This window comes from Lathyrus oleraceus, chromosome 1 (assembly GCF_024323335.1).
Source record: "Lathyrus oleraceus cultivar Zhongwan6 chromosome 1, CAAS_Psat_ZW6_1.0, whole genome shotgun sequence".
NCBI classification, from domain to species: Eukaryota; Viridiplantae; Streptophyta; class Magnoliopsida; order Fabales; family Fabaceae; genus Lathyrus; species Lathyrus oleraceus.
In genome coordinates this window covers 406,750,568-406,765,362 of record NC_066579.1, presented here as the reverse complement: position 1 = coordinate 406,765,362, position 14,795 = coordinate 406,750,568, and the positions used below count along the sequence as shown (strand labels likewise).

The 14,795-nt window shown below is 35.6% G+C and overlaps 3 protein-coding genes across 4 annotated transcripts; 1 reads left to right on the top strand and 2 right to left on the bottom strand.

The window, feature by feature from the left end:
* Positions 1-3,356: 3,356 nt before the first annotated feature.
* On the bottom strand, positions 3,357-11,428 carry LOC127075908 (probable methyltransferase At1g29790). 2 transcript variants are annotated; one of them, XM_051017433.1, is made up of 3 exons: positions 11,243-11,428; positions 10,006-11,155; positions 3,357-3,532 (listed from the first exon to the last, which is right to left on the bottom strand). In XM_051017433.1, the coding sequence occupies exons 1-2, from the start codon at positions 11,363-11,365 to the stop codon at positions 10,007-10,009; spliced, it is 1,272 nt and encodes a 423-aa protein (XP_050873390.1). In that variant the 5' UTR covers positions 11,366-11,428; the 3' UTR covers positions 3,357-3,532; position 10,006. The 2 variants fall into 2 exon arrangements, with proteins under 2 accessions (XP_050873390.1, XP_050873380.1); XM_051017423.1 differs by lacking the exon at positions 3,357-3,532 and having other exon boundaries at positions 9,672-11,155.
* On the top strand, positions 4,597-9,720 carry LOC127075900 (leucine-rich repeat receptor protein kinase HPCA1). The gene is made up of 19 exons (XM_051017411.1): positions 4,597-4,741; positions 4,957-5,080; positions 5,170-5,241; positions 5,312-5,386; positions 5,474-5,545; positions 5,788-5,949; positions 6,048-6,122; positions 6,222-6,293; positions 6,378-6,449; positions 6,580-6,648; positions 6,739-6,813; positions 6,911-6,982; positions 7,078-7,215; positions 7,336-7,823; positions 7,910-8,077; positions 8,164-8,300; positions 8,416-8,635; positions 8,788-9,023; positions 9,140-9,720. The coding sequence occupies exons 1-19, from the start codon at positions 4,657-4,659 to the stop codon at positions 9,590-9,592; spliced, it is 2,865 nt and encodes a 954-aa protein (XP_050873368.1). The 5' UTR covers positions 4,597-4,656; the 3' UTR covers positions 9,593-9,720.
* A 223-nt stretch (positions 11,429-11,651) lies between the features above and the next one.
* Positions 11,652-13,264, bottom strand: LOC127075920 (cinnamoyl-CoA reductase 1). Its single transcript, XM_051017442.1, has 2 exons — positions 12,137-13,264; positions 11,652-12,049 (listed from the first exon to the last, which is right to left on the bottom strand). The coding sequence occupies exons 1-2, from the start codon at positions 12,982-12,984 to the stop codon at positions 11,881-11,883; spliced, it is 1,017 nt and encodes a 338-aa protein (XP_050873399.1). The 5' UTR covers positions 12,985-13,264; the 3' UTR covers positions 11,652-11,880.
* Between the last annotated feature and the right edge of the window lie 1,531 nt (positions 13,265-14,795).

Below are 14,795 nucleotides of genomic sequence, written 5' to 3'. Positions count from 1 at the left end.
TGGCTGATGCATATAGACAGTCTCATGAATATCATCATGTAAAAAGGCATTATGGACATATAATTGATGAATGAGCAAGGATTTAGATAGAGTAATGGTGAACACTATTCGAATGGTAGTGGGTTTCTCCGCGGAGCTAAATTCTGATCACAATCCACACCTGGAACTTGTGACCAACCATCACCTACAAGACAAGCCTTATAACGCTCAAAGAAGCCACCATAATTTTTCTTATGCCTAAAAATACACATACATCGAATAAGATTAACATCACAAGGCCAGGGAACTAAATCCCATGTTTTATTTCTAATAAGAGCATCAAATTCAGATTGCATTGCGAATTTCCAATTTGTATCAGATAAGGCTAGCTTAGGTTTTTAGGTATAGGAGAGATGGTATGGTCATGTAGAGAAACTGATAGGGTGAATATCTTGCAAGGTTTGACAATGCATTTCCTGCTATGGGTGGCGATGGTCTGTGTAAGTGGAGGTGGATTTGGTTGGATTGGTGGTGGTGAGGGAGAGGAGGTTGCAATTTGTGAGTTGGTCGATGATGGATCAGATAATGATTGTTGGTTTATTGGTGATGGTGGATAGTCGGTGTTGTTTTGTCATTTGTAACAGGTGGTAACATTTGATTTCACCACTGATGTACAAGGTAAGGGTGTGTGTCATTATTTAGAAAGTCATAAGAGTGAGGGGAATGGGAATGTATATTGGTGAAAGGAAATTAGGTTTCATCGAAGATAACATGCCGTGAAATTATTAATTTTCTGCTTGACAAATCAAAACACTTGTAACCTCTATGATTCAACGGGTAACCCAAGAAGACACACAGAGTAAAGTGAGGTTGTAACTTATAAATGTTAACAGAAAAAAATAAAAGGATAACATAGACAATCAAAAACTCGTAGATGTGTGTATGAGAGATCTTAGTGATATAAGAATTGTGTTGGTGACTGATTTTGAAGTGTTTTATGGGAAAAGATGTTTAAAAGATAAGTTTCCATTCAAAGAGCATGATGCCAAAACAACGTGAGAACAGAAGAATGAGCTAGCATAATGCGTATCATATTATTAATGGTTCTGATTTTGCATCCTGCTTTCCCATTGTGAGGATGTTGTATCATATTATTAATGGTTCTGATTTTGTGTCTCGCTTTCCCATTTTGTATGGATGTGTGGGGACAAGAGAAACGAAAAACAAGACCATGACAGTGTACTATTTGCGAAATATCTCATTATTATATTCATTGTCATTGTCACATTGAAAACATTTTACATTTTGTAAAAATTGTGTGCGAATAAGGCTTGTGAGTGATGCCAATGTTTCAAATACTTAGGATTTTTGGCTAATAGGAAAGGTCCATAAGAAATTTGTGAAACCATCCAAAAATAATACATAATATTTATGACTTGCAGAACTTAAAATCGGAGACGTCTATAAATCACTATTTAAAATATCAAAAGGCATCAAAGTTATAGTTTGAGATTTAAAAAATGGAAATTTAACATGTGAAGGTTCACAACATATGAAGTCATTATTACGAAGGGAATGTAAAACATAAATGGTAGGAAGATCATGACGATTGTGCCAAAGATTGGAAGTAAGATCGAAAAAATTGGTAGAAGTGGTAACTAGATAGAGATCATCATAAATGTCATATCTCATGAGAGGGATCCTCGTTTAAAAATCAGATATAGTAAAGCCAAAAGGGTCAAAGTAAATAAAGACATTGTTGTCAGTGGTGAGTCATCGCACAAAAATTAATTTTTAAATAATTTGTAGAGCATGTATGACATGGTTTAAGTGAAGGAGTTGGTGAGAGGTGAATATTTGTGTGTGTCTGATGTCGTGAATTGGAATTCCATGGCCACTGTCAATAATAACTTTTTGATTTAAATTTATTTAAAGTAGAATAAGACGAGAGATTATCCTATGATGTTGTCGTGTGAGATGTTGTGTCATTATCCATGGTTACCAGACTAAGTGTTGTTGCTTCTGCCAAAGGGGAGAAGATCGTGATGGAGGGGAGTTGGGAGCACCAGGTGGGGTGCCACCATGGTGACCACGTCCCCCTCCACAAGAGTGGTTGTCGAGGCGGCAGTTGCCACGTTGGGAGGTGTCATCAGAAGACTGTTGTTGACTTGTGTGCATGGCAGTGTGAGAACCATTGCTTGCCATTTTAGCCATATCTACTTCTTCCAAAGTGAGCAAGGAATGAGCCTGATAAAAGGCCGGAAGAGGATTACTCTGGCGAATCAAGGTAGAAACACTGCGATAAGCTTCTGGAAGATCAGATATCAGTTGAAGGTGATTGTTGATATGAACACCAACATTCCTCAACTGGTCAGAGAACATCTTAAGACACTGACAGTAAGTAGAGACATTGGGAAAATCCTCCACATGAGTGTTGGAGAACTCTTGCTCGAAAGTGACAGCACGAGCGTTCTGATTATCCTAGAAAATATCAACCAAGCCATTTCAGGCCTCTTTCCCCATCAGTTGTTTATAAAATGGACTTTTATTCTGCTCTTGTTGTTTCCAACATTAGGAACCACATTCCTATTGTCTTTGAGATGGAGAAAGACCAATATGGCACATGGGTCTAGCTTTTCCGCCTCCATGTCTGCTCTCATAGGGTTCTACATCTGATTGTGGTGTCAAGGATTCTTAGATCCATGAACATTTAGCCCATTGACACTTCCAACGCTCCCCGAACTCCCTAACAAGTAGTATCAGAGCCTAGTTAGACTCGATGGGGAAGCGGAAGCGGATCCTAGTGTGAATCAAGGCTACTGATGTGGGTGACACACACTTATGGGAAATATTGTTTGGATTCAAGCGTGAGAGGTTAAATCCCACATCGACTAGAAATGGAGGAAATATTTGGTATATAAGAGAAATGACTCATATCCCTAATGCCTTAAGGTTTTTTAAAACATTGTTTGGTAAAATATTCTATTCTATCAGTAAAAACTGTGATTGACGAATTCTTTATCATTGTCAAAACGTATTTGTTTTAATACCTTTCTCAAATTGTGTATGTATCATACTATAAAATTGAATAAAAAATTGTAGTACTACTCATTTATTATTCGTCAAGAAAATGCAAGCTATTCAAGATAAATCATCAATAAAAGAAACAAACCATCTCACACAATAAATGTTAGAAATTGGGGGTGATCCCTAAACATCATAACGAATAAGATCAAATGGTTCAACGCTTTTATTAAGACTCAAAGGAAAAGTAGTTCAATTATATTTAGAAAATCGACAAATATCATATTTAAAACACTCAACAGATTGTTTCAAAAATATGGATGAAAACATACACTTCATTAATGAAAAATGAGGATGACCAAGACGCTTATACTGAAGTCGTATTTGGGAGGCAGAAGATGACTCTGACTGGGATTGAAGTACATACGACATGTTCGACAACATCTTCGGATCAATTCGTGCATGAAAGAGATACTACAAACCCTTTGTGTTCTTTAGCAACTTCATTTGTTTTCCTCGTTGCAAAATCCTGAAAAGTACAATGAGAATAAAAAAATAACTGCTAAATTATTATTCAATGTAAGTTTACGAATAGATATAAGGTTATTTGATAGACTGAGAATGTGAATCACATCTTTCAATTTAAAAGATTGAAGATCAATGTCTCTACAACCATCAATTCGAGTATGAGAACCATCTGCAATAAATAATATGTGAAAAGTTGGAAGGAGAAATATTTTTTTTTTTAAATGTTGAGAATGAAACCAGAAGCAAGAAACTATACACTCTTAAATCTAGTGTCACTGGAATGAATCGCTGTGGTGACAACTAGGATTTAACCTAAAGTAAGACCCCAAAATCTGAAATTTGTGATACCATTTTAAAATTGTGGTTGAACATAACTCAATCTTATAAAACCAACATTAGTAATAAACACATGTTCAAGTCGTACATTATTCGACGTAGAACTCTTAAATTGTTAATATTATCTTGATTCAAAGATACACAATAGTTTTTTTTTGTTCGGTTTTTAATAATTTCTTTTAAATAAAGGTGCCTTCCTTGTATCAATAGAGAATGAATTTGAAACCGCAACATTTCACTTATTCGCTAAAAAAAAAAAAAAAGTGAAATTAGGGTCATTAGACTCCTGGAAAAGAAAGCAAGCCAACTATGAAGCATGACAACTAAGGTTGTCTGCAGGTGTAAGCTAGTTATGTCAACGCAGAAACATTCAAAATTTGATAAACTCAACTAACCAAGTTGCATGTAGTGATGCACCATTAACTACATTTCAGAAAACCTTTCACATCTAAATTTCTATATTTCCATATAATATAATCTCATTAGTTTCCCATGGAAAAGCCATTTCAACTTTTATTAGAATTTGCATAACTTTTATATTAATGTGATTGTTGACTTGACATATTCTTAATCCTATTTGTTCATTATTTTATACTTCTGTTCAAATGTAAGAATCAGCATCATTGTTTTCTAGTTGTGATTCTCAATTGGATAAATAAAAGATTTTTGATTATGTTGACTTTTTTCCCATTGATGTAATGGATTTAAATGAGGTTTGTAGTATTTCTATTCAGCATTGTAAAGTTTTATTATGAGTAGCCAAGTTTTGTGTCATCTTTTAGGTTGATCATGGGTGAAAGAATTCTAGTGTTCCTACTCTTCCTTTTCTGTTATTTCTTTGTTGTTGTGGTAACAAAAACATCAAATGAGGATTGTAAGTTTTTTACTCAAGGCTATGCTCTATGTTTAATGTTTTTCTAATCATTCATCTGCGAAATTCAGTCAATAACATCATGAAATTAGAAATATTCGACTCGTTTTTTGTTGAGAAATATTTGAGTACTTGATAACGTTCACATTTCAGAAAAGACCTTAAGTATTTACTGTTATCGTTATTGATTAGTGATTAAAATTTGGCTTTGATTGCAGACCTTGCACTTTCGGCTATAAAGTATGAGTGGAATAATACACCGCCGAGTTGGGAGCGCTCGCAGGATCCTTGTGGTGGACGTTGGGAGGGCATTGAGTGCTCCAATTCGCGTGTTATCACCATGTACTTTTTCTTAAATTCTTAAATGAATTCAAGCTAGGTTCTCCTGAATTGTCTTGTGTGAGATTAACAAATGGTTGTTAGTGTTTCAGATCATTGTCAAGCATGGATTTGTCTGGCCAGCTTTCATCAGAAATTGGATCACTTTCTGAATTGCAGATTTTGTATGTCTTCTACTTTCTTAGTATATGATTTGAGTATTGGAAACAATTTTTCATGGTATTTCCTTTGCAGGGTTCTGTCCTACAATAAGGATTTAACAGGACCGCTTCCCGCTGAAATCGGAAAACTGAAAAAACTGAAAAATTTGTAAGGGAGTATCGATTGTTGGTCAGATTAGAATCCATACACTTGAATCAACAACTCTAATTATGCTCTTTTGTTTTACTCTTCCAGACAGCTTATTAACTGTGGCTTCAGTGGTCCTATCCCAGATACAATAGGAAATCTACAACAGCTTGTATTCCTGTACGTATCGAATCTTGATCAGAACAATCTTTGACTAGAATTTACTTACCTCTCTTCCGAACTCGGGATTACCAGAGTCCCTTCCCTTGGAAACCGAAGGGTTAAGACTCAATATATAATTACATTTGAAGTTTTTGTACTTGCTATGTTGATCTTTATATTGAGTACAATATTTGCATATCTTGTTTTTACAGTCTTATATTTTATTATGCTACTGATAACTAAGTCAATTTCAATGGCAGATCTTTGAATTCTAATAGATTTAGTGGAACAATTCCAGCTTCTATTGGTAATCTCTCAAGTGTTAATTGGCTAGACTTAGCAGAAAACCAGCTTCAGGGTCCTATCCCAATATCTAGTGGAACTACTCCCGGTCTCGATATGCTGCATAAAACAAAACACTTGTATGCGACATTGTTTTATTCTTCTTCTATTTTTATAATATTTACACTAATTTTTTTCATATCTATCAAACTCATCGTAACATATTTCCGTTTTCCAGTCATTTTGGGAAGAATAAGCTTTCGGGAAATATTCCAGCTCAACTTTTTAGTTCTGAAATGTCATTGATACATGTGTAAGATTCATCCCAATGATTTTCATCAAGAATTTGTTTCGTAGGATTTTGCGTAACCAGTTTCCTAAAGGCATTTACATAGTAATATAATTTTTGCAGGCTTTTTGAAAGCAACAAATTCACTGGCAGCATTCCATCTACACTTGGACTTGTGAAGACACTTGAAGTTGTGTGAGTGTCTGTATTTCGTATTTTAAACTAATAACTAAAATTCGTGTTTTTATTTTGTCTTGAAATGTGATTTTGCATCTGCAGCCGCTTGGATAACAATTCGTTAAGTGGACCTGTGCCTCAAAACATCAACAATCTTACAAACGTTAGACAATTGTAAGTACAAAAGACACATGTTTTGCTGAAAAATTTTCATTACTCATTCTTTCCTTCATGTGTAATGATAGTATCCATCGTGATGAATTTAAAATATGTTAATAGATGATTTTGAAATGATGTCTGTCAGGTTCCTTTCCTCGAATCACCTATCCGGTTCCCTGCCAAGCCTTTCTGGAATGAACGTCCTCAGTTACCTGTAATTAGCAAATCCTTAATCTAACATAATTTTATATTTTCTGCATAACCTTTTGTTATGGCTGAGTTGGTTATTTAAATCACTTCGAAGGGATATGAGCTATAACCAATTCGATCAATCAGATTTTCCATCATGGCTATCAAATCTTCAGTCTCTAACTACAATGTATGTTTTTCTTTCTATACTCTTTAAGCTATAACTTTTCGGTCTCTCTATCAGGACTCAACAGCTAAATTCTCGCAATTTTCTTTTTTTACGACAGAATGATGGAGAAAACACAACTTCAAGGACCTATTCCTGTTTCTTTGTTCAGCCTGGTTCAGTTACAGACAGTGTAAGTACCAACTGTATTGATTTTGAACACTGTTTCAAGTATTTGTTCCTGTTTCATATTTTGCCGCATAAGCTAATTTTTTTACTGACTCATAGGATGCTGAAAAACAACCAGCTGAATGGAACTTTAGATATTGGCACGACCATTAGTGACCAACTGGGAGTCATTGATTTGCAGACTAATTTTATTGAAAAATTTGAACCAAAAATCGATGTCTCTAAAGTGGAGATAACGTAAGTCATAATTATGGTAGTTAATTTATTTCAATTTGTGATGCATAAATTTCAATTTTTCCATCTTGTCTTTGTTTCATTTCTTTTAAGGTATATTATTGAATAAGTATTTATCTGCAGACTCGTAGAAAATCCTTATTGCGATGAAGCAGTGAAACAAACCTACTGCTCCATTGCAAAAAACAATGACTCATATACAACGCCGATAAATAACTGTGTGCCAGTTGCCTGCATCTCGAAGCAGATATTAAGCCCGAATTGCAAATGTGCATACCCTTATACAGGAACTTTAACTCTTAGAGCTCCTTCTTTCTCTGACTTGGGAAACAAGACAGTGTTTGATATGCTAGGTTTTACTCTTATGGAGTCTTTTAGAAATCACGACAAACCTGTGGATTCAGTTTCTTTAAGCAATCCAAGGAAGAATGTGTATCAGTATCTTGATTTGAGTTTAGAAATATTTCCATCGGACCAAGATTCTTTCAACAGAACCGGTATTTCTGGCATAGGCTTTATGCTTAGCAACCAAACATACAAGCCCCGTGCTGACATTTTTGGACCATTTTATTTCATTGCTGATGAGTATGATCATTATCTGAATGATTCAGGTATATATATATACCAGGCTCTACATTTAGTAATGAAATCAGTTATGTTATCTTCATTTTAACATTGTATTTTTCCTGTAATTTAGTAATAGAAGAAGGTCCTGTGAAATCTAGTAAATCCTCAAATATTGGCATCATCGCTGGAGGTGCTATTGGTGGTTGTGTCCTGGTTGTGTTATTACTCCTTGCAGTTGTTTACGGCTTCCGCCAAAAGAACAAGGCAAAACGAGAAGCTAAGAAAAGCAGTCTTTTTCGTAAGATAACATTATCAAGTGAACTTTTTAACGAGAGCGCGCTAGCATTTCATAATTTATTACATATTCCATTTCATATAATGCAGAACAATGGGGCCCTGATGAGAGCAATAGCAGCATCCCACAGTTGAAAGGTGCGAGGCGCTTCAGTTTCGAAGAGATTCAGAACTGCACCAAAAAGTTTTCACAGCTCAATTATGTAGGATCTGGGGGTTATGGGAAGGTATTGAATGTTTTCGCTACAATATTACAACCGCTATTATACATAATTTTGTACTACCTAAGCTTTTAATATCCAACTTTGCAAAAGTGTCTTGAATCTATAATAATGATGACAGGTTTATAGGGGAACTCTTCTCAACGGACAACTAATTGCAGTGAAACGAGCTCAAAAGGAATCAATCCAAGGAGGGTTGGAATTCAAAACAGAGATTGAACTTCTATCAAGGGTCCACCATAAAAATCTTGTGAGCCTTATTGGTTTCTGCTTTGAGCAAGGCGAACAAATATTGGTTTATGAGTATGTTATAAATGGTACTTTGACAGATGCTCTTTCAGGTATATCTTTTTCATCACAATTTCACCTTATTAGTGCTCTACAAAACTTATACTCACTAATCACTCACAGAATTCAAGGGAAACTAATCAATAAGATTCTTCTCAAATAATATAATATCTTCGTGAACAAGCTAATCCTCCTACCAATGCAGGGAAGTCAGGAATTAGATTGGACTGGATTAGAAGGCTAAAAATAGCCCTTGGTGCGGCTAGGGGGTTGGACTATCTTCATGAACATGCTAATCCTCCTATCATACATAGAGACGTCAAATCGACAAACATTTTACTCGACGAACGCTTGAATGCTAAAGTATCTGATTTTGGTCTCTCCAAGCCTTTGGGTGATGGTGCAAAAGGTTATATTACAACTCAAGTCAAAGGGACAATGGTTAGTATATTATGTTATATAACTAATATTCTAAACCTTTAACAATACCTGAAAAAAATCATATCTCGATTAATGAATTAAGCGATGATGGTAAATTTTTGTATTTGATCATATAGGGCTACTTGGATCCAGAATATTACATGACACAGCAATTGACAGAGAAAAGTGATGTTTATAGCTTTGGAGTATTAATGTTGGAGTTGATAACTGCAAGAAGACCAATAGAAAGAGGGAAATATATCGTGAAAGTGGTTAAGAATGCGATTGACAAGACAAAAGAGTTAAACGGTCTTACGGAAATCCTTGATCCTGTCATTGATTTTAAGGCATCATTGAACAGTTTTGAAAAATTTATAGATCTTACGATGAAATGTGTTGAAGAGTCAAGTTCAAATAGGCCTTCAATGAACTATGCACTGAAAGAAATTGAAAACATGTTACTGTTGGCTGGCACAAACCCTAATGCTGAATCAGCTTCTACTTCATCTAGCTATAATGCTAGTGGAAATTCTATGCATCCTTATGAAAATGAGTATTTTGATTCAAGTGTGGTACTTCCACGTGCGTAAACTGTACCTATATAGGATTTTCTTTTCACTTTTCAATTGAAAAGTAACTTGTTGATTATATGTATAAAGGGAGAATGGTGTTGATCTTCTGTATTATATTATTAGCTTAAGATTTATGATGATTGAAGGTGAAGTTTGATGCGGGTTTCTTGTTTACTTTCAGATTTTTTGTTGGATGAATTGTGTAACATACATTACTTTTGAACATAATATTGAAATGGATTCTATTAAAGATGCTTGGTGTGTGTAGGAGCCAAATTTTACATTTGTCTGTTAGAGTTTATTAGTATCTAGTTAGTTGCGTCAAGAACTCAAGATCTTTGCATTTTTTTTTTTTGCATAATCACTTTTAAAACTGGAAAAAAACTTCGTCAATTAAATATAGCGTATACATAATACATTCATATGCCTACCTCAAAACATTGGTTTTTCCATCAGAGCTGAAATGTACCATACATTCCTCCGAACCGCGGGATCAGGTTTGACTTCAACATGCCATCGCAGTTTATTGAATCCAACCTGATCGAACATTGGCACGTAAGTTTTGTTGAACTGTGAACCAAAGCAGAAGAAATGGTCAAGCCAAAATAGACCTCCTGGCCTCAACACCCTGTATATATCATACAACAAAAACTCAAGCATGGTGTCTGGCATCCAATTGCCAATGACATCCATAGAATGCACAATATCCAGTGTGTTTTCGAAGAACGGAAACCTTTGAGAGACGGTAATATACATTGGTATCAAACCTCTTGATGCAACCATGTTGTTGAATGGACCATCCAAATTCAGTGTACTTGTAATGATCGTCACGTTTCGCTCCTTCATTCTAGCTGCAAATGTTCCGGTTCCGCCACCTATGTCAAGTCCAATCCGAATGGTTCCGGCTGTTTTTGCTGCAAGAACTTGGTCTATTCCAAAATCAAGTCCACCATCATCAAAGATCCACTTAATCTTCTCTTCTTTCTCTAAGTCAAAGCAACCTTTGCAGTCATAAGAACCTGGCTCATTCTTTCTATCAATAAGACATCGATAGCTTTTACAACTATAGGACTCCCATATGATGCTTGTGTCCGGTGGAATCGTCCAAAGACTACCCGGCAAAGGCGTTGGCTCTACATAGTTTGTAGGAGACTTCGTGTGGCATCTCCGACGAGGTAATGGTTCGCATCCTTTGAGCATGAGTCCTTGCGCAAGTACATCATCTCCAGGACATTCTCCTCCAATGTCATATGTCATATATTGCTTTAACTCCTCATGTAGCCTCAAACAGGCTTCACCAATAGGCATGTGAATTTCACCTGAACCGATCTTTGGCGAGTATCCGAAAGGGAGCTTGTGAGGGCCAAGTGCAACATTAAGCTCATCAGATATAGTGGAATCATCGTTTCTGAGATTCACAGTCAAAGGATTCTCATCTGCAAGGTTGGGTTGCTTTTCTTGTTCGTGGGTAAGATCAATAAGCAGAGCCTGGACAAGTAAGTTAGTTGAGTTGAGTCTCTGATGCAGCTCGGATAAGATTGTGTGGCTTGCAGCTAGTTGAGCTTTGGTGGAGTTGAGTTCCTGCAAGATGGAGTTTGAGTCACTTGTACTCATAGAGGAGTACTTATACATGAAACTAAATGGACCAGTGAAAATGTAAATGGTTACAAGGTTGGTAAATATGATTAGCATAAAAGACTTCAGCTTGTGCTTTTGAGTTTGAGTATGGGTCTGCTGATTATAAGATGGAAGCTTTTTTGAGTATTGTTGATCTTGAGTTTCATTCCCCATGTTTTTCTTTCTCAATGGCTTAAGAGAAAGAAACAAAGACGAGGTAGTAGACTAAAATGTACAAAAATGTTATAGTAATTTAAGGTTGCGATAGTAAGGGAACATTTCAGATATGTAGATCCAAGAAAAGTTAAAATAATGCCACGTTCTATGCATTTCATAATAAGCATGCACATTGGTCATTGTGAAGCGCCGGTGTGGGTGTTGAAGGAATGTAATTCCTTATAATTTGGCTATATTAAATGACATACTGTAGCACTATCTTCGGATCTCACACACTAGCTGGTAAATTAGTCAACAATTACTCTTGGAATTTCATGTCAACCTTACATTGTTTGACAATTTTTTCAGTGATTAACCTCATTCCATGTGAGATTTGGAACTTGCTTGTAATGTAATATAGATAAACATAGTGTAATATAATTACATTCATTATTGCTTATATCTTGAATCATTACATTCATTATTGCTTACTATTTTTTGCTCGAGAGAAGAGATCTAAATGAAATGTAGTTTCAATTCTGTGAGGGTGAGAGTGTTCTCTGCAGGAATCCTTTAGCCATAAGGCTTTCCGCGGCTTCTGTAATAGCATCTTGAATGGGTGTGAAGACTAATCCCAAGTCTATGAGCCTCTTTGCTGCGTCTTTACATGGTGTCAAACCAGGTTGAGTTTCATCCGGGAAACTGCATGAAATTCTTGATCAGAGAAAACAAAGAAAACATAACATGGCATGGGAGTGAAGAATGAAATGAAGCATCAAAATAACTAACCTGTGAATAGGAAAATGAGGGTACAATTGAGAGACAATTTTAGCAAAACTAGAAAACTGATAGATACCATTAGTACAAAGATATCTACCAGCAGCAGTTGGAGTTTCATAAACCAAAACATGAGCACTAGCAACGTCTTTAACATGAACAGCACCTAACCAATAACACTCCTGTGTATCCTTGAACCCCATCATCAACCTCTGCAACACAGCAGAACTCGCATTCATCTCTTTCTGAAGCAAGGGTCCCAAACAAGTCCCCGGATGAATCGCCACCACGTCGATACCACCGTCCCCGTCGTGCTTCTCACGAAACTCCCACGCGGCTTTCTCCGCCTTCGTTTTCGATACCGGATACCACTTCCCTCTCGATGAACAGTACTCAACGTCCGTCCAGGAAGATTCGTCGATCGGTTTGTTTTCCGGCCAGTTAGGGTTTGGAATCATGGCTGAAATGGAGGAGGTGAGTACCACGCGCTTTACTCCCGCGCGTTTCGATGCTTCTAGGACGTTTAGGGTTCCGTGGACAGCGGGTTCTAGAAGTTCTTTTTGTGGATCGGTTGGGTCTTCGAGAGTGCAGGGGGATGCGACGTGGAAGACGCCGGAGCAGTTTTGGATGGCGTTATAGACGGCGATGGAGTCGAGGATGTTAACGGGGAAGATGGTGATGCGAGATTGTGCTTCAGGATGGAGTGTGAAGAGATGGGAAGGATCGGAACCAGGGAAGATTGTGGCGTGGATTGTGTAGTGCGGGTTTTGTTTGTGTAATAAGGTTTGAACTAGCCATGAACCGATGAAACCGTTTGCTCCGGTAACGCATACCACCTCTTCTCTGTTTTGGTTAGCCATGTTTCTATGATCTATCTCTGCATCTAGCTCACAATCATTGGAGTAATAGAGACACTATGATTTGATCTCTTTGATAGTAGGCTGAAACTACTTACTAATAGAACATAGAACTGATCCAATTAATTGAAATTAATCGGGCCAAATGCCGGTGGCGAAAACCAAACAAAAATAAATACTTGTACAAAAGGATATGGAAAATATTCTTTTGATGTTTTCTCAAATTGAAAAACTTTAGATAAGGCAGCTACTAGTCCTATTTATGTTGAAATCTTAATGATCGGACAAACCTCATGTCCAAATACTCTTTGATGTTAATCCCAATTTGGTGTATTTTTTAAATAAAAATATATGTTTATGATGCGTGAACAACACATACACATAGTACATGATAAGTGTACGTGAACGTGTCTATGAACGTGAACCGTTATTTAAAATAATAAAAAAATTAATTAATTAAATATAAAAAGTTGATTAATAAATATCTAAATATTAAAAATAATTTTAAAAAACTAACAAAATAAATAGAAATTATAAAATTGATTAATAAAATTATGAAGTTGGTTAATAAACTTCACCACATTTATATAAACAGTAAATTAATGTTAAAATAATGAAACTTTATTAAATCATTTTGATTGACTAAGAAAATTTACAATTCCATGCTAGACATAGGCACAAAAGTATGGGAATAATAAAATAAAAACTTATATAAACTTATACTAGTATAATAGAAATTAGGGATAATTACTTATCAAATCTTTAAATTTAATTTGATATTTTATTTTAGTCTCTTAACTAAAAATGTTATAACTTAGTTTTTTAACTTCACTTCTATTATTTTATTTGGTCTCTTCCGTCAATTTTTGACAAAAAAAAATGTTGAATTCTGGTGACGTGATGTGACAACAAGGTCATTGATACAAATCCGATTCAGTATATGTAGTTAAAAACTGATACACTATTTAAACTCCTAAAATAAAACTCCCGCAGTAAAACAGTGTATCAGTTTTTAACTACATTGACTCTGATTTTTTAGTTAGAGTAACATAAGTGACGTTTAGAGACTAACTTGTAACATTTTTTAATTAAGGGATTAAAGCGAAACATTAAATTAACTTAATGGGTTAAAACATGTATTAAGTTTAAAAATTAACAAATATCGGCTCATTTACCAATTTTCATCCCTTAAAATTCATAGTCGCATTACACTACACTGGCTACACAATCAATTGATATGTAATGTCCATTTTAACTAATGTAAAAAGTTATGTACGGAGTAATGGGTATGAAATTCAAATAAAACATTCAAAAATTTTTTAAGCTTAAGACTCAAACCCAAAGGACTTCTATAATACTTAAACTTTCACATTGAGGAGGACATTCAATTTATTACACAAAATATCACATATAGAGCTTTTCGTCATTCATGTGTGGGCTTACTCTAACAACACAACAACTTTAAAAACCTCTTACAATCCTACAATGTGATAGGTTATCACATATTGTACCTTTAACAAGTACAATTGACGTTCACCATGGGGTCCGTTAAAATTGACTTGGACCACCATTACAGTATTCTGTTATATTATTATCCCCACATTCAACTCCTTCGTCCATCATGGTGAACAAAAAGGTAGCAACTCCATCCAACAGTGAGTCTGACAACCAGGAGAACGTCATGACCGAGATGTGTGATGCCATAGATGATTTACGCTGCCATAATCAAACTTTGGAGGATAACATCATTTGTATCAAATAATTCCAACAGAAGAATGATCCTACAAAAAGGTTGAAATCCTAGACCCCTAGCC